General features: G+C 44.0%; 1 protein-coding gene across 5 annotated transcripts in view; it reads right to left on the reverse strand.

Annotated features, from left to right (window-relative positions):
- The window catches only part of LOC138754560 (rho guanine nucleotide exchange factor 10-like protein), a 215,546-nt gene that overhangs the window by 36,451 nt on the left and 159,597 nt on the right, over positions 1-19,498 (reverse strand). For 4 of the 5 annotated variants that reach the window (XM_069918990.1, XM_069918992.1, XM_069918993.1 and 1 more), the window contains 3 exons: positions 16,241-16,327; positions 15,893-16,104; positions 6,206-6,360 (listed from right to left, as the gene is read on the reverse strand). In XM_069918990.1, coding sequence (XP_069775091.1) covers positions 6,206-6,360; positions 15,893-16,104; positions 16,241-16,327 — 454 coding nt within the window. The remainder of the gene's footprint in view (positions 1-6,205; positions 6,361-15,892; positions 16,105-16,240; positions 16,328-19,498) is intronic. The other variant, XM_069918994.1, reaches the window with a different exon arrangement.

Below are 19,498 nucleotides of genomic sequence, written 5' to 3' on the forward strand. Positions count from 1 at the left end.
TAACAGCCATGGGTAATCACCCTTTAGCGTGCTAAAGAATTATTTAATACAGGGGCTCCCCTACTTACGAGATGGTCCGACTTATTATTTTTTTTAAGTTACGATGGCTTGAATCCGCACTTTCAATTTTGAATTCCGATCTGTTCCCGCGCTTGCGATACTCTCTCTCGATGCTGGGTGACGGCAGCATCAGGCGACAGAATCGTACAGCATTCTCAAGGCTTCAAACAATCTTCGTGCCCAGTGAGCTTTCAGCTGTGTACATCGATGTTTTTTTTTACAGTGTGGAATAAAGGTATTCAACATTTAAACTAAAATATGATAGGTGGAGTTTTTTTTTCGACTTACGATTTTTTTTCTTTTTTTTTAAACACTTCCATTTTTTATCTGTTTATTGAGTTATAGCGAACATATATACAAGGGAGTTACATTACATTCGTGTAATTACAAGTGCAAGAAAAAGAACATATTGGTATTTAACAAATATATATTAACCATAATTTCTTCTCCTCTTGTAAAACCAAAAGAAAAAAGAGGAAAAAATTAATACAAAGTTCCCTGAAACTAATCTTAAAAAAAACTAAAAGAAAAGGGACTGAACAGTCCATTCTGAGAATAAAAAAGGAAAATGAAAGGGCGTTCTGGTTAAAACCAAATTTACCATAAGGAACTAGGAAAGAGTCTAATGTAAAATTATGATTCATAACTATGTGGAAATATTGAATAAACAGTCGCCAAACTTCTTCAAATTTAAAAGATGTCCGTCTCCTAATTTTCTCCAAACTTAAACACGACATGACAGCAGAGAGCCCTTGAAGTAGAGTCAGTGGGTTCGATCCTTCCATTTAAGTAATATGGCTTTTCTAGCCAATAATGTTAAAAAGAGGCAATTATTTGCTGTGCGAAAACAGGCATAAGGCCAAAAATAGATTTGGTTGTAATTCTAATCATGCAATCCTTATGGATTTATTATTCAGGTGGATATGAATGTCCTATATGGGTAGATTTGGAGAGGAATTTAGACTTGTAATTTTTTTACAATTTACAACGGGTTTGCCGGAACGTAAGTTGAGGAGCAGTCAGGTCAGACTCGGGGTCGGAGGAGACAGTGAGTCAGTGCCTGGTGTCGGGTGAGAGGAGGAGGAGGAGCCGGGAGTTAATTGGGGTTAATTGGTAAGGGGCAAATAAAAGGAGTAGAAAAGGAGGGAGCAGCCAGCGAGGAGCGGCGCAGTGAGGGAGCGGTGCAGTGAAGGAGTGGGGACTTTGGTTCGAGGGACTTCGGTGAGCAGGGCCTAAGAAGGAGCTTATTAGTAAAGGGTATTATAGTAAAAAAGGAGGAAATGGAGTCAGTTGGGGTAGTTAAGTGCTCCAATTGTGGGATGTGGGAAGTCAGAGACTGCACAGCTGTTCCTGATGACTACACCTGCAAAAGGTGCATCAATTGCATATAATGAGTGACCGTGTTAGGGAGCTTGAGCTGCAATTGGATGAACTAAGGATCATAAGGGAAGCAGAGGCAGTGATAGAGAGGAGTTACAGGGAGACAGTTACCCCTAGAAGGCAGGAGTCAGGGAATTGGGTGACTGTGAGGAAAGGAGGGAGAGTGCCTGTGCAGAGTACCCATGTGGAACTGCCACTCAGCAACATATATTCGGCTTTGGATACTGTTGGGGGGAACAGCCTATCAGGGACAAGTCGTGGGAGTCAGGTATCTGGCACAGGGGCTGCCCCTAAGGTTCAGAAGGGAAAGAAGGATAAGAATAGGATTCTTGTAGTTGGGGACTCATTAGTCAGAGGGACAGATAGGAGGTTTGTGGGAAGAGATCGGGGATCCAGGTTGGTCTGTTGCCTCCCTGGTGCCAGGGTCAGGGATATCTCTGATCGAGTGCATAGCATTCTGCAAGGGGAAGGAGAACAGCCAGAAGTTGTGGTCCATGTGGGGACCAATGACTTAGTTAGAAGTGGGGATGAGATCCTGAAACACGATTATGTAGAATTAGATAGGAAGTTAAAAAACAGGACCTCCAAGGTAGTAATCTCTGGATTGCTGCCCGTGCCATGAGCTAGTGAGGGTAGAAATAGGAGGATGTGGAGGATGAATGCGTGGCTAAAGGGATAGTGCAGGTGGCAAGGGATAAGATTTCTGGATCATTGGGATCTCTTCTGGGGAAGGTCGGACCTGTACAAGAGGGACGGACTCCACTTGAACTGGAGGGGGACCAATGTGCTGGCAAGTAGATTTGCTAGAGCTGTGGGGGTAGGTTTAAACTAGTTTGGCAGGGGGGTGGGGAACAGAGGGTGAGAGCAGTGTCCAGGGAGTATGGCCACCTAGCTAGGAATAAAAAAGATAAGAAAGGTAGGATGGAGATTAGGGTAGAAGGTAAAAAAGAGAATATATGTGAGGTCATTCTCTGAGATGCATATATTTTAATGCAAGAAGCATAGTGAACAAGGTAGATGAGCTGAGAGCATGGATAGATACTTGTGGTCACGATATTGTGGCAATTAGTGAGACCTGGCTACAGGAGGGGCAGGACTGGCAACTTAATGTTCCGGGATACATTTGTTTTAGATGTGATAGATCAGGGGGTAAAAAAGGAGTTGCTTTGCTTGTTAGGGAGGACATTACTGCCGTGAATTGGCAGGATGGTCTGGAGGGATCGACCAGTGAGGCTGTTTGGGTGGAATTGAGGGGTGGAGGAGGCAAGAGGGTGCTAATAGGGGTGTATTACAGACCACCAAATGGGCCAAGGGAATTAGAGGAACAAATTTGTAGGGAGATAACATATATGTGTGAAAATCATAAGGTAGTGATCATGGGAGATTTTAACTTCCCACACATTGATTGGGATACCCATATGGTTAGAGGGCTGGATGGGCTGGAGTTCGTTAAATGTGTTCAGGATTGTTTTCTAAATCAGTTAGTGGAAGAACCGACTCGGGATGGTGTAATACTGGATCTCCTGTTAGGGAACGAGCTAGGTCAGGTAGCGGACATTAATGTTGGAGAACCAATTGGGTCTAGTGACCATAATTCTGTTAGTTTTAGGGTAGTTTTAAGGAAGAGCAAGGAGAGGCCTAAAGTTGAGGTTCTGGATTGGAAAAGAGCAAATTTCGTAGGAATAAGAAGGGATTTGGGGAGTATTGAGTGGGACAGGATATTTTCAGGTAAGGATGTTAATGAAAAATGGAGGATATTCAAAAAAGAAATTTTGAGGGTACAGAGTAGTTATGTCCCAGTCTGGATCAAAGGAAAGGCTGGAAGTCAGGGAGGCTCGGTTTTTGAGGAATATTGGAAATTTGGTTAGGAGAAAAAGGGAGGTGTACAAGAGGTATAAAGAACAGGGAGCTGACAATTTGAAGGAGGACTACAAGGAGTGTAGAAGGGTTCTTAAGAAAGAAATTAGAAAGGCCAAAAAAAGGCACGAAGAGGCTTTGGCTGACAGAGTAGAAATAAATCCAAAGGGTTCTATAAGTACATTAAAAGTAATAGATTAGTGAGAGATAAAATTGGACCCCTTGTTGATAGCAAGGGTAGGCTGAGTGAGAAGTCTGAGGAAATGGGGGAAATTTTGAATGATTTCTTTGCCTTGGTATTCACTAGGGAAAAAAATGTTGAACCAGTTGAAGTAAAGAAAAATAGTGGGGAGGTCATGAAGCATATAAGGATAACCAAGGAGGTAGTGATGGCTGTGTTAAAAAAGATAAAGGTGGATAAATCTCCCGGACCGGACAAAATATTCCCTAGGACACTCAGGGAGGCTAGTGGACAGTTAGTGGGGCCATTAACAGAGATATTTAGGATGTCACTGGCCACGGGGGTGTTGCCAAAGGATTGGAGGGTGGCGCATGTGGTTCCTCTGTTTAAGAAAGGGTCCAAATGCAAACCTGGGAATTATAGGCCTGTAAGTCTGACGTCTGTGGTGGGCAAGTTGATGGAAAGTGTTCTGAGGGATGATATTTACAAATTTTTGGAGGTACAAGGATGGATAGGGAGTAATCTGCATGGTTTTGTCAGGGGTAGATCATGCTTGACAAACCTGATAGAGTTCTTCGAGGGGGTTACAAAAAAGGTTGATGAAGGTAAAGCTGTGGATGTTGTCTATTTGGACTTTAGTAAATCTTCTGACAAAGTTCCCCACAGGAGGTTAGGAAAAAAGGTGGAGGCATTAGGTATAAATAAGGAGGTAGTGAAATGGATTCAGCAGTGGTTGGATGGGAGGTGTCAGAGAGTAGTGGTAGAAAACTGTTTATCCAATTTGAGGCCGGTGACTAGTGGAGTTCCTCAGGGTTCGGTCCTGGGTCCACTATTATTTGTTATATATATTAACGATCTGGATGTAGGGGTGGAGAATTGGATAAACAAGTTTGCAGATGACACAAAGATTGGTGGTGTTGTGGACAGTGAGGTAGATTACCGTAGATTAAAAGATGATTTAGGAAGGCTGGAGGTGTGGGCTGAGAAATGGCTGATGGAATTTAATACAGATAAATGTGAGGTGCTGCATTTTGGAAAGGCAAATTTAAATAGGTCATATACATTGAATGGTAGACAATTGAGGAGTGCAGAGCAACAAAGGGATTTAGGAGTTATGGTAAATAGTATCCTCAAGGCTGATACTCAGGTAGATGGTGTGGTGAAGAAGGCATTTGGAATGTTGGCCTTCATAAATCGGAGTATTGAATTCAAGAGTAGGGAGGTTATGATGAAATTGGACAAGGCATTGGTGAGGCCAAATTTGGAGTACTGTGTACAGTTTTGGTCACCAAATTATAGGAAAGATATAAACAAAATAGAGAGAGTGCAGAGAAGGTTCACGAGAATGTTGACAGGATTTCAGGGTCTGAGTTACAGGGAAAGGTTGTGAAGACTGGGGCTTTTTTCTCTGGAGCGTAGAAGATTGAGAGGGGACTTGATAGGTGTTTAAGATTATAAAAGGGACAGACAGAGTAAATGTGGATAGGCTTTTTCAATTAAGAAAGGGGTAGATTCAAACTAGAGGACATGGTTTAAGATTGAAGGGGGAAAATTATAAGGGGGACATGAGGGGAAATTTCTTTACGCAGAGGGTGGTGGGGATGTGGAATGAGCTTCCAGCAGACGTGGTCGAGGCGGGATCATTGGTTACATTTAAGGAAAGACTGGATCGTTACATGGATAGGAGGGGACTAGAGGGGTATGGACCGGTCGCTGGTCAGTGGGACTAGGAGGGTGGGGATTTGCTGCGGCATGGACTAGTAGGGTCGAACTGGCCTGTTCTGTGCTGTAAGTGGTTATATGGTATACGTTGAACACCAACAAAAAGCTAGTCAAGGCAATTTGGATTATTGTCTAATATTCAGGGAATCAATATTCTATGGTACAGCAACAGTCCTTGATCCACTATTATTTCATTCAAGGATTTTAAAGTAGTCAAGTGCACCTGCTATGAATCCAGACACTGCACTGGCAGCTGGAACTTCTCACCAACAGCCTAGTTGCTGAAGGACCAGAAACTAATTTTTGCAAACATTTGAGTACCTTCAAAAGTACAGGGATCAGAGTTTGAAAATACACAGCACCTGTCACAAGCCTCCCTCCACAATGACCATTTGTTCAAACCTATTAAGATATTGGCGTAAAGCTACCAGCGAAGTCCTTGTCAAAATTCAAAATACCAATCAATGGGAAGCATTTGACACGGTCCTGTACAAAACTTTAGATGGGCCACATTTGGTGCATTGTGCACATTTCCAGCCATCAGATTACCCCCTCTTTAGAGAGGGTGCAGAAGAGATTCGCCTGGACATTATTGGATTAGAGACTATTGGCTACAAGGAGAAATTGGCCAAAATTGGAAAGATTTCACAGGAACCTCAGAGGCTGAAGGCAAACATGATGGGAATATACTATGATAGGATAGACATTTCAAATATTAGAAGGCAGAGGTTTAAGGTGAGAGGAGAAAAGTTTAAAGGAGATTTGCGAGTCTTTTTGTTTTAAATCAGAGACTGCTCAGTGCCAGGAAGACCCTGCAGATAGAAGCCAATATGATAGCAATGTTTAAGAGGCACTTAGACAGACATGCGAACAGGTTGGGAATAAAGGGAATACAGACCATGAGTGGATTGGTATCATGGTCAGATCTATCATGGTGGGCCTGTTTCTGTGCTGTACTGATTTATGTTCTTGGACTGTCCATGCGAAAGGGTCCATCATCCTTACCTGCTGCCCTGGTGTACACTGCCACAGTCCCATTCTCCAGCCCAGCAAACAGAACATCCAGCAAATGCTTGAGGCACACAACAGGCATCTCCCCAGGACTTTTAAATGTAAACAAACACTGGGTTGCCATGTCTACACCACCATATCCCACAACACTGGAAAGAAAAAGAGGGATTAATGACAGTGCTTCACCTGTGGGAAAAGTCAAAATTGGACAATTATTATCATCTGATTGCACAAATACAACTCGGTAAAACAGCGTTCTCTGGTCCTCTGTGCAAAAACATGCAAACACATAACCAGATATGACACACATACAAACAATACATATGCAGGATAAGTATTTATCCATACAAATAAATAAATGATGTTTTGTGAATATGAGAGTCTTGGATAGTTAGTGTTCCTTTGTTCATTCATAATTCTCACTGCCCATGGGAAGAAGCTGTTCCTCAGCCTGGTGGTGCTGGGCCTGATACTCCTGTATCTCTTTCCTGATGGGAGCAACTGAGGGATGCCATGTGCAGGGTGACAGGGGTCCTCAATGATTTTTGTGCGTCCTCTTCAGACAAACGATCTTGGTAGATCACGTGGATGGGAGGAATGGGGAGAAGGGAAACTCCAGTGATCCTCTCTGCCACTCTTATGGCCCCGTGAATTGACCGCAGCAACCGTACCACCCTACAATGCAGCCAGTCAGGATAACCTCAGCAGAGCTCCTGTAGAAGGTTGACATGATGGTGGCCAGTAGCCTTGCCCACCTCCTTGCATCTTCCTGACAAGTGAGGAGGTGTGTGTCCACGTTAGGTCATATGTTAAGTGGACTCCAAGGAACTTTGTGCTCTCCACTACAGAGTTGTTGATGGGTAGTGGAGAGAGAAATTGCATCATGGAGAATTCTTTGCACAAAAGAAGCTGATTCACTACGTGGTCTGACGAGATATTTTCTAATAAGGAGTTATTTGTTGCACTTTGATAAAATCCCTTCATTCATGGGGGAATGTTTGACTGGTGAGTTTATTCAGTTTATGGCATTAAGATGTGCTTCCAATACCAACTTTGGTGGTAATGGAATTGTATGATTTACTCATTGATTTATTTCCGATATTACCATCGTAGTCTTTTGAGGGAAAGCACATACCCAGTCTCATTCTGCAAAGGTGATGTTTGTCACGCTTGCCTTCATTCATCAGGGAAATGAGAATAAAAGTTGGTAAGTCATGGTGCAACTTTAGATGGGTGGCATTTGGTGCATTGCATACATTTCCAGCCATCGCATTACATTAATGATGTGAAAGCTTTTGAGAGGGTGCAGAAGAGATTCACCTGGATATTATTGGATTAGAAACTATTGGATACAAGCAGAAGTTGGCCAAACTTGGAGAGATTTCACAGGAACCTGAGATGCTGAGAAATATCTTTTTCCCACGGGCAGTTAGACTGCTGAATTAATGACTGATTAACTGCACAGCAATGCGCCCCATCAACACGGGTTGAACATTGTAATGGAGTTGATGATGTTGAAATCATTCTGGAGCTTTGCCAAGAGCTAAGTGATATGGTTCATTTCAAAATGATGCCCATCACACGATTGTTAGCCCCAGGCAAGTTTTTCTGCCATTGTGGGCCATGAACGTTCTGCTTCCTCCCAGGCTGTCGTCTGGCAAAAGTCATTCATCCTGTGATGCTGCAGGTGTGGGACACACATTCAAAGGAAAGCAACCTTCCTCCCAACAGTGGGCCAGCAAGCATGATTTCAAAATCTTCACAAAAGGGAAATACAAGGAGACATATTTGTATGCTCCCTTTGTCATTTATGTCTTGCGAATGTTTTGTTTTTTAGGTATTCGCTGAATATTCAGCAATATCGCTGATTCTCCACTCAGCTCTGGATCACCTCAAAAATAGCAATTCAATCATACAGCTGCTCTTCAGAGACTACAGTTCAGCCTTCAACACCATTATTCCCTCAATGTTGGTCAAGAAACTACAAACTCTAGAGCTCTGTACCCGACTCTGCAACTGGATCCATGACTTTCTCATTGGAAGGCCATAGTCAGTACAAATTGGAAACAGAGTCTCCTCCTCACTGAATATCAACACAGGCGCACCCCAAGGACGCGTGCTTAGCCCACTGCTCTACTCGTTATATACCCATGACTGTGAGACCGGGCACAGTTCCAATGCTATCTATAAGTTTGCTAATGACATGACATTTGTCGGCAGAGAAAGCAAACAGGAGGGATATAGATCAGCTTGTTGAAAGGTGTAATGACAATAACTTTGCGCTCAATGTTAGCAAAACCAAGGAGATGGTTATGGACTTCAGGAAGAAGTCAGGGGAACACGAACGAGTCCTTATCGAGGGCTCAGTAGCGGAGAGGTCAATAACTTCAAATTCCTGCGTCAACATCTCCGAGGTTCTGTCCTGGAGCTTTCATGTTGACGCAATCACAAAGAAGGCTTGCCAGTGGCTATACTTTGTGAGGTGTTTGAGGCGGTTCTGTATGCCATCAAAGACTCTCGTAAACCTACAGGTGCACTGTGGAGAGCATTCTGGCTGGATGCATCACTGCCTGGTATGGAAGTGCCAACTCTCAGGACAAAGAAAAAACTCCGGGAAGTTGATGCCTGCGACATCACAGGAACCAAATCCATTTCATCGAGGACATCTACACTAGGCGGTGTCTCAAAAAAGGCAGCCTCTATCCTCAAGGACCCCCACTACCCAGGCCAGGCCTTCTTCACTCTGCTACCATTGGGAAAAGGGTACAGGAGCCCAAAGATAAGCACTCAGCAGCACAAGGACAGCTTCTTCCCCACTGCCATCAGATTCCTGAATGATCAATGAACCAAAGACACTGCCTTACTTTTCGGGCACTACTAATGCTATTGTCATTATTATTTTATTTATCTGTGCAAGTGGGCGGGGGGTGGGGGGAGGGAGGCTGAGAACCACTGCTTTAGATTCTATTGTTATTGAAATATTTTGGATGAGAAAAATTGCCATTGGCCCATTTCCTTTGGAGTTATGAAACCATGCACATAACTGGGGCTGGGGCTGGGGCTGGGGCTGAGGCTGAGGCTGGAGCTGGGGCTATAACGAGTCAATGAGGTACGATTACAACAGTGGTTTTCAAACTTTTTCTTTCCACTCACATACCACGTTAATCCCTTACTAATCATAGAGCATCTATGGTATAGGGATTACTTAAGGTGGAATATGAGCGGAAAGAAAGTTTGGAAACCACTGCTGCAGAGCCTTGGATTGGAGATCAATCCGCAGGACCATTAGGGCAGCAGAGAGGATTGTTAGGGTCTCCCTCCCTGCCATCGACATGATCAACCTGAATTGCTGTCTGAAGAGGGCTCACAAAATTGTTAAGGACCCCTACCAACCTGCACACTGCACCTTCCAGCTACTCTCAACAGGAAAGCAATACAGAAGTATCAAAGCCAGGACCAGGCTGAGAAACAGCTTCCCTCAGGCAGTTAGACTGCTGAATTAATGACTGATGAATTGCTCAGACAAACCCTCTGAGGCTCTACTGTTTATTTAACAGTATTTATTTATTTTTATATATGAACTGCGTATGAATTGCTTGTAAATATGTGTGCTATGTCTATATACAGTATGTTTCATATCTTTACACCGAGTACTGAAGAACACTGTTTTGGCCAGTTGTTCTATTCAACTGAATGATGACAATAAACTTGAACATGGACCGCTAGCATTCATTTCGAGAAGGATAGAAATACAGAAGCAGGGATGTAATGTTGAGGCTTTATCAGGCACTGGTCTTACCATACTTGGAATATTGTAAACAGTTTTGGGCTCCATTGGAGAGGGTCCAGAGGAGGTTTACAAGGAGAATCCTAGATAAATGAGGGTGGGGGAAGGAAGGCCTTGATGGAGAGGATGTGGAGAAGATGTTTCCTCTGGTGGAGTCGGGCCTCAGAATATAAAAATGTCCCTTTAGAACAGAGATGAGGAAGTATTTCTTTATTCAGAGGGTTGGCGAATTTGTGGAATTCATTGCTATGGACAGCTGTGGAGGTCAAGTCGTCAGGGATACTTCTCAGCTGGAACTGAGAAATCGTGGATTGGTACTTGCAACTGAGGAAGATCTCCAGATCCTGGCAGGGAGGCCCAAGCACTCGAGTTTGAGAAAAGGCCGCAATATGGCTCCAACTGAAAGATTGCCTTTCATCTTCATTGCACCCCAGAACTTCACATTCTACTGGGCTTTTACATTTAAACAAAATGTAACTGTAGACCTACAGCACAGTAACAGGCCCTTCCAGCCCACAAGTCCATACAGCCCCATTACACCCAATTGACCTATAACCCCTCTATGGTGTTTATTTAAAAAAAAGGTGGGAGAAACCCCAGGGGATATCCACGCAGACACGGGGAGAGCATACAAACTCCTTACAGACAGCACATGATTCAAACCCAGGTCGCTGGCACAGTATCAGCGTTGCACTAATCGCTAACGCTAACCATACTGTGACAGTGAAAGACAAATGTAATAATGGTTGCAACGGGCACTCAGATTTCATTTGCAAGTTTCCAAAATCTTCAGGGTATGAAAAGAATTTGGGAAATTGTTTAAAGTACTGCTCCAATTTTATGAAACTATATACACAAGAAAATATTTCAAATATTTTGTTCCCTCCCCGCTATTGGAGTATGGCACTGTAGCAGGAATTGATCCTTTCTCACTCAGCAACAAGGGCAAAGAAGTATGTTTTCCACCCCACCCACACACAGGATCTGATTTATTATCCATTATTCAAATGCACGTTAGGGCCTGTGTAACTCAGGGACATATAGTGGAGAGCTCGCCATATAACACGATCTTGGGAAGGCGATGGTCCTCCATTCTGGAGACGTGACCCATCCAGCGCAGCTGGATCTTCAGCAGCGTGGACTCGATGCTGTCGACCTCTGCCATCTCGAGTACTTCGACGTTAGGGATGAAAGCGGTCCAATGGATGTTGAGGTTGGAGCGGAGACAACGCTGGTGGAAGCGTTCTAGGAGCCGTAGGTGGTGCTGGTAGAGGACCCATGATTCGGAGCCGAACAGGAGTGTGGGTATGACAACGGCTCTGTATACGCTTATCTTTGTGAGGTTTTTCAGTTGGTTGTTTTTCCAGACTCTTTTGTGTAGTCTTCCAAAGGCGCTATTTGCCTTGGCGAGTCTGTTGTCTATCTCATTGTCGATCCTTGCATCTGATGAAATGGTGCAGCCGAGATAGGTAAACTGGTTGACCGTTTTGAGTTTTGTGTGCCCGATGGAGATGTGGGGGGGCTGGTAGTCATGGTGGGGAGCTGGCTGATGGAGGACCTCAGTTTTCTTCAGGCTGACTTCCAGGCCAAACATTTTGGCAGTTTCCGCAAAGCAGGACGTCAAGCGCTGAAGAGCTGGCTCCGAATGGGCAACTAAAGCGGCATCGTCTGCAAAGAGTAGTTCACGGACATATGGCGAGCTCTCCACTGGCCACCGTGACAGAGGTGCACCAAAGAAAAGGTACAAGGACTGCCTAAAGAAATCTCTTGGTGCCTGCCACATTGACCACCACCAGTGGGCTGATAACGCCTCAAACCGTGCATCTTGGCGCCTCACAGTTTGGCAGGCAGCAACCTCCTTTGAAGAAGACCGCAGAGCCCACCTCACTGACAAAAGGCAAAGGAGGAAAAACCCAACACCCAACCCCAACCAACCAATTTTCCCCTGCAACCGCTGCAACCGTGTCTGCCTGTCCCGCATCGGACTTGTCAGCCACAAACGAGCCTGCAGCTGACGTGGACTTTTTACCCCCTCCATAAATCTTCGTCCGCGAAGCCAAGCCAAAGAAAGAACTCAGGGACATAAATGGAGTTAAGGAGTTTCAACAGCTCTTTGGAATCTCCGCCCACAATTAGAACTTGTCGAGGAAATCATGAGTACAGCCTGAGGCAGTAAACATCAGAAGGGAGGCCATTCAACAAGGCATCCCTTGTTACTTAAGCTGCCTTTTGTTGGATTCTCTGGCTGATGCTTCAATGCCAGAGAAGTGTTGGGGGGTGGGGGGGAAGAAAATCTTTTGTGACTTTCCACACCAGAACCATGACAACAAGGAAGCTCATTTGCTTGTTCATGGGAATAGGCATCCAGAAAGACAAGGCTTCCCTCTGTGCATGGATCAGCATCTGATGATGTCAAGTTTGCAATTCAACAGAAAAAATAATTGACATTCGATCCATGAATTTAAAGGTTTTTTTAATTTAAATTTAAAGATACTGTACAGCATGGTTACAGGCCCTTCCAGCTCACAAACCGATGTTGCCCAAATCCACTAATGTACCTATTAAACCCTGTACACTTTTGAAAGGAGACCAGAGCACCTGGAGGAAACCCACACAGTCACAGGGAGAAGGTACAAACGCCTTACAGATTTGAGCCCAGGTCGCTGGCGCTGTAATTGCATTGCTCTAACTGCGCCACCCTGATTTTTATCCTTTCATTTTGTGTTAATCAGGGGTAAAAGTAGTGAAATGAACTCACTCATCAATTACAAATTACAGTGTGACGGAGATCAAATTCTCCCCAAATTAATCCATCTTCTTCAGCTTTGTAAAGTTTCACAACATCAGATTGTTATCTTTCCCCATTTCTATCAGAATGAGAATAATAATTTAATGGCAATGTATTTTTTTTAAAGAAAAGGTTCCTACACAAACAGTGTTCAAGATAAGTGGCATGGATTACCAGTAGAATAAACACAAGTAACAGGATTAGTTCATGGTGAGTGCACTTAACGGTTGCAAAGCAAAGCCAGGATAAAACTAAATAGATGAGGGAAGTCCCAAAATGCTGAAGCTTTGAAACTCTGCCATGCAAAATTAAGGTCTCTGCAGCAATTGCTCATTGTGGAGTTCAAAGGAGGGATCAAACAAATCTTTGTTAAAAATGCCAAGAAATTTCACACAAAATCAGGCAATTTTAAAGCTGGAATACAAATGTTTGTCATGTTGTTATTATAATAGTGGCCACAAATATCTATTTTTATTTTCTAATGCAGCACTGGCACCCCCCCCCCCACCCCACCCACTCCCAGTTAGAAACCCTGAGTGCTGTAGTATGCATCCCATTTATTAAGTAAGCTGAACTATTCAGGACCAGCAAATACCGATGAAGTTAATCATGCGCAGCCTTGTGCATCCATCCACTTGACCATCAGAAAGTACAATATTCCTTTGGAAATTCCACAGGTCACTGATACGACTGGAATCATGATGCATTTTTAAGTTCAAAGCACCTTGCCCGTCTTAGCAAGTGAGAGCTGAGTCTGCAGAACTCAAGGTAGTTAATATTGCTACAACTTAAAGACTGAGGGCGCAGACCGGAAGAATCCCTTCAGAGGCACAGGGAAGCAATCCTGTGGGTTTGCCTCAGTGTAAGGACTCACATCCACTTGAGACAGTTGTGGATTCAAATCCTACTGGAAGATTTCAGCAACAAAAGAGCAGCGGACACAACATCGTTGGCTCTCTCCATCCAGCTCTGGATCACCTCGAAAACTGCAACTCATACATACAGCTGCTCTTCATAGACTACAGCTCAGCCTTCAACACCATTATTCCCTGAGCGCAGGTCAAGAAGTTCCAAACCTGTGCCTCTTCAATTGGATTCTCGTCTTCCTCTTTGGAAGACCACAGTCAGTATGAATTGTAAACAACATCTCTTCCTCACTGACTATCAACACAGACACACCTTAAGGATGCATGCTTAGACCTCTGCTCTATTCACTATACACCCATGACTGTGTGGCCAGGCACGATTCCAATGCTACCTACAAATTTGCCGATGACATCACAATTGTCAGCAGATTAACAAACAGCAAATGAGGAAGCGTCCAGGAGGGAGGTGCATCAGCGTGTTGAATGGTGTAACGGCAATAACCTTGCACCCAACGTCAGCAAAACCAAGGAGATGATTGAGGAAGTCAGGAGAACACAATCCAGTCCACATCGAACGGTCAGTAGTGGAGAGGGCCAAGAACTTCCAATTCCTGAGTGTCAACATCTCCAAAGATCTGTCCTGGAGCCTCCATGTCGACGCAATCACGAAGAAGGCTCGCCAACAGCTATATTTGTGAGGTGCCTGAGAGGATTCGGTATGTCACCGAAGACTCTCCAAAACCTCTACAGGTGTACAGTGGAGAGCATTCCGGCTGGTTGCTTCACTGTCTGGTATGGAGGTGCCAACGTTCAGGATGAGAATAAACTCCATAGGGTCGTTAACTCGGCCTGCGATATCACAGGCAACAGAATTCACTCGAGCTAGAACATCTACAAGAGGCGGCGGCGTAAGAAAGCACCCTCGATTCTCAAGGATCCCCACCACCCAGGCCACGCCCTCTTCACTCTGCTACCATTGGGAAAAAGGTACAGGAGCCTGAAGATGAGGCCTCAGCTGCACAAGGACAGATTCTTCCCCCCTTCCATCAGATTCCTTCCTTTGACTTTTCGTGCACTATTTTTATTTATTGTTGTAAGAGGGGTTATATGAATGTTTGCACTGTGATCCTGCCACAAAAGTAATGAATTCTGTGACTTGTTCATGACAATAAATTCTGATTCTGACAGTAGCAAGGGAGACTGCCAATTTGCGAAGGGTACCACAACTTCAATGTTCAAAATGCCATGGTCAGGTGAAGCTAACCAATCCGTTTGGGTGGCACATATGAGCAGTTCATAGAGTTGTTGAGGACAACTCATTGATGTTGAGGACAATGTAATCACAGCATCAGAAATAGCAGGTATTTATAGAGTGAGACCTTATCGTCATGAATGCTCCGTGAGCGGCTCGAAGGCTCTGACTTATATCCCTTTTCAACCTTGTGTCAGTGGTGGAGTGGAGCGCTCCGCCACACATCATAAATGTACTGGCACTGCAAGCAGCTGGCTAAGGGTGGGATGACGATGTTGTAATGACGCCATCAGCCTGTGACCTGGAAGCCACTACCACAAGGACTCCCACAAGGATTGGTGCTGGGGTTAGGGCTCTCTCCTGCCACCCGGAAATATCCTCTTCTCATTCCCCCTCCACCCCTCCGTTCTTCACCAAGGCCATCAAGACCGAGGACCAGGAAGGCAGCAAGGAGCTGGAGAGAGGCAGAGGCAGTGGGGTCAAGGAGAGTCGGAGCCCGGCACTGGGGCCCGAGGGTGGCTCGTATGGCCATAGCAAGTGGAGCATCTCCTGCAGTCACATGGGTAGGTACTAAGAGGATGATTGGTGGGGGCTCTTAATATCTTTGTTCCATTCAGCTCTAAACATATAATTTGCCATTTAAGCAGATTAATGTATCGATGAGCAGCACTTTTGTGTCAACTACACATTCCCTCAGTTCTTTTAATATCAAAATTCTATCAGATTTTCTTGAATCCGTTCAGAGACACAGCCTTTCCAGCCCTCAGACCCACTACTCTCTGGGTGAAGGAATGTCTTTTTCTCGTCCCTCATTTTGAATCGGTGCCCACTCACTTCAGACGTGCCAGTCACAGGAAACCTCAACAACACATCTGTACTGTCAAACTGCATTGGAATTTTTAACATTTCAACAAGTTTAGTGGCACAAGAGAAGCCAAGACTGCCTAATCTCTCTCCATACAACAAACAACACAAGGTGGAAGCTTACCTTCCATCTTGAAGCCCCAGAACAATAACTGGGTTGCCTGCAGATTTCTCCCATGGACAATCGACATCTTCTTCACCCCTGAATTTCTGCGGGATATACTCCATGCACAAGACACGCGAGGTGACCTGAAATGACTTGACATGCCTGGGAGTGGATCGGTTTAGTGAGAAAAGGTCTACCTGTCCTTGACCCTGTTCTCGTCCGCTGCCAATCTGTGGAGAACAGAGAGGAACACAAGTTAGCACTAAATGGCCTGGAAAGTGACCATTTTATAGACTTAGTGCCATGAAATTAACAAGTTGTTACACAGCAGAAAGATTGCTTACTGTATCCTTTAAAATAACTTACCCAAAGGTATCCTTGTGCCAGGCAGGTACTGGCATTGGAAATCCCAAGTAATGAAGATTGCACTGGAGCATGAAGAGCTGCTTCAGGCTGGGTGGAGAGAAAACAATTAGTTATTACTCACACATCCCTTCACAAACCCCAATGAAATATGTTCCAATAAATCTCCTGAGAATCAAGGCGGTCTCCTTTTCCAAATGAAGATCTCCTTCCCTCAGTGACAGCGTCATTTCCTAACGTGTAATTATGTTGAGGGAGTAAATAAGACAAGTTCAGGAAAACCAAAGCTGCACCCCATTCTCATGTACTTCACCCTTGCCCCAAAGGCCTTTTATTTCAGGCAACTCAAAAACCATGATCACACAGCATTTAATTCCTGATGCATCAAAATTTTAGCAGCCTCTGGCTTAGTCAGGAGAGTGCAGAACTTGGTACCACCTAATTATCTCCTTTTCAAAATGCTTGGCTTCGTACCCAGTTTCTTTGGTTGTGAACTTAATCAAGGTTTCACCAATTGATTAATCAATTCCTACTTACCACTGCAAGCATGAAGGAGCAGAAATTAGTCCACAATTGTATATGCTACTTGTGTGATGCATTGATTAAAGGTTAGAAAGGATGGGCTTATATGCAATGGAGTTTAGAAGGATGAGGGGAGGCATGATTGAGGTGTATAAGATTATCAAGGGGCTAGATGGGGTGAAATTGGATTACATGTTCCCAATGTTGGAGAGACTAGGACTAGAGGGCATAGTTTAAGAATACAGGGAAGGCCCTTTAGGACGGAGATGTGGAGAAAGTTTTCACCCAGAGAAGTGTGGTTATGTGGAAAGCCTTGCCACAGAGGGTGGGAGGGGCAGATTCGCTAGATATATTCTAAAGGGAGTTAGATAAGGCTCTTGTGGGCAGGGGAGTTAAGGGTTATGGGGATAAGGCTGGGAATGGGTACTGACAGAGAATGATCAGCCATGATCTGAAAAATGGTGGTGCTGGTTCGACGGGCCAATTGGCCGACCCCAGCACCTACTGTCTATTGATGAATATTGCTTTCAAAATCTGGCTTTGAGGACATGAAAGGAGCTGAATTTTGGAATATAAATGAAATGCCCATGTGCTAATTCAAGAGGTCTGTGATTTTTTTTTTAATTACACGTAACACAAGAAAATACATCTTTCCTTATATCACCACTCCCTACACCATCTTTATCAATCTTTTCTGCACGCTCTCTAGCTTAATCACATTCTTCAGAGCAGGACAGGCTTGCAGTGGGCAGGGTTTTGTTTAGATTAGTTCGATCCTCCAAGGTTCACTAATACCAGTATGATACATCCTTAACAGAAACTCAATGCTGGAGAAACTCATCAGGTCCAGCAGTTTACTTTATATAGCAAAGGTATAGATGTATAACCAAACGTTTCAGGCTTCAGCCTTCCAAGCTATGTGCAAGATATCAGCAAGCACCTGTCTACTTGCAATACTTGCATATAGGTCGCCTGGATAGCAGGAAAAATGAAATATACCACCGTAGTTCATATATGCGACACCAAACAATCCACCTCTCTCGAAATAGATGTTGCCCTGAGCATTTCCGGTTTCTATTTCATATTTTCAGTATCCACAGTACTTTGTTTATGTACAATTTCATTATTTAGATTGCAATTGACTAATTGGTTCTATGGCCTAAATTTCACAAGTTCAGAGATGTTATAATCAGAATGAGTTGAGTATAGGTATTCAAGTTGACTGAAACAAGAAGACTAAAAATTTCCCTGTACCTCATGGCAATGAAGAGGTTGAGAAACAATCTACTGCATCTGGTACTCCTGTTGTGGCCTTCTCTACATCAGAGAGACTGGACTCAGATTGGGAGATCTCATCGCTGAGTTTTATTCTGCCACCCCACTCCTCCGCTGACGTGTCCGTCCATGACCACCCATAAATTGGTCTGGGCACACTCCAACCAGATGATATTATCTGGTTTCTGCTCTGTTTTTCCTCTGTCTTCTTTCCTCCAACTCTCCACACTCCCTTCCCTTCTCCACTCACAGACCCTCGCCATTTGTTGGTGTGCCTTCCCTCCCTTATCCACCTATTACCTCTTGCCTTTGGGACTGTGCTCCTTCCCTTGTCCCTCACCCCCAACCATTGTGTCCTCCCCCCTGCCTACATTTTGCTCATACCTTGATGAAGGGCTCAAGCCCAAAATGTTGGCTATGTATCTTTGCTACATAAAGTACACTATTTGACCTGCTAAGTTTCTCCAGCATTGTGCTTTTACATCAGCTTCCCTTATATGTGATTAAAGTAGTTAGAAAATAACTGCAATGTAATAGTTAACAGATGGTTTGAATTTTCCATGCACGAGGGACATAGGTAAAAGTCACTCATGCAAATTACTTTTATTTATGCTCCAAGAGATAATTAAAAGCTGTAATTATCCATTTCCATCAGTCACTACACAAAGCCCAGACAGCTACAGTTTACTTCTGTATGGTCCTTGTAATTTAAAAAATATCATAAATCTGCCAGTCCTCTTGCACGACAGATCGGTCGGTGCAAGTACAATGCAGTCCTGGGCCTGCTCACAACCGTTAGCTACGGGAGAAACGAGACTTGGTTTGGAAGCTACATTGCCCAGTGTGGAGCTGAGCGACATGGAAAAATAAACCATGTCAACCTGAACGAGCTGCAGTTCATGGGCCATGCAGTCGTTCTTCTTTTAATAAGAAAAATGAGCTTAGCCACACATTCCTCATCTTAAATCAGTCGCTCAGGAGGTGAAAGCAAGTGAATAACGTATTCCTGCAATCCTAAACCAGTAATATTAGCAATGAGAACATGTAGATGGCAAAATGAAATGGGTTCTTCCCTTGTTGTCACTCTTGGTGAAATTGCCTTCTGAAGAATTATATCCATCCAAGCTACAAACAAATCACCCATCAGTTTTTTAAGGAGAGAGAGAGCAGCCATTTGCACCTGCTTGTTTTTGCCTTCTTAAGTATAATTATATCACAAATAAACTTTTTTTTGGTAAGTCTCAGAAACAAACTAATTTGCAGAATATTTTCATTTAGACATACAGCATGGTAACAGGCCCTTCTGGCTCATGAACCCATGCCCGCCAAATACACCAATTAACTTACAATTCCCGTACATTTTCAATGGTGGGAGGAAACCAGAGAACCCAAAGGAAATGCATGCAGACCCAGGAGAATGCGCAACTTCCTTTCAGACAGCACCATGGTCAGTAACCCAAAATC

This window comes from Narcine bancroftii, chromosome 2 (assembly GCF_036971445.1).
Source record: "Narcine bancroftii isolate sNarBan1 chromosome 2, sNarBan1.hap1, whole genome shotgun sequence".
Lineage (NCBI taxonomy): Eukaryota > Metazoa > Chordata > Chondrichthyes > Torpediniformes > Narcinidae > Narcine > Narcine bancroftii.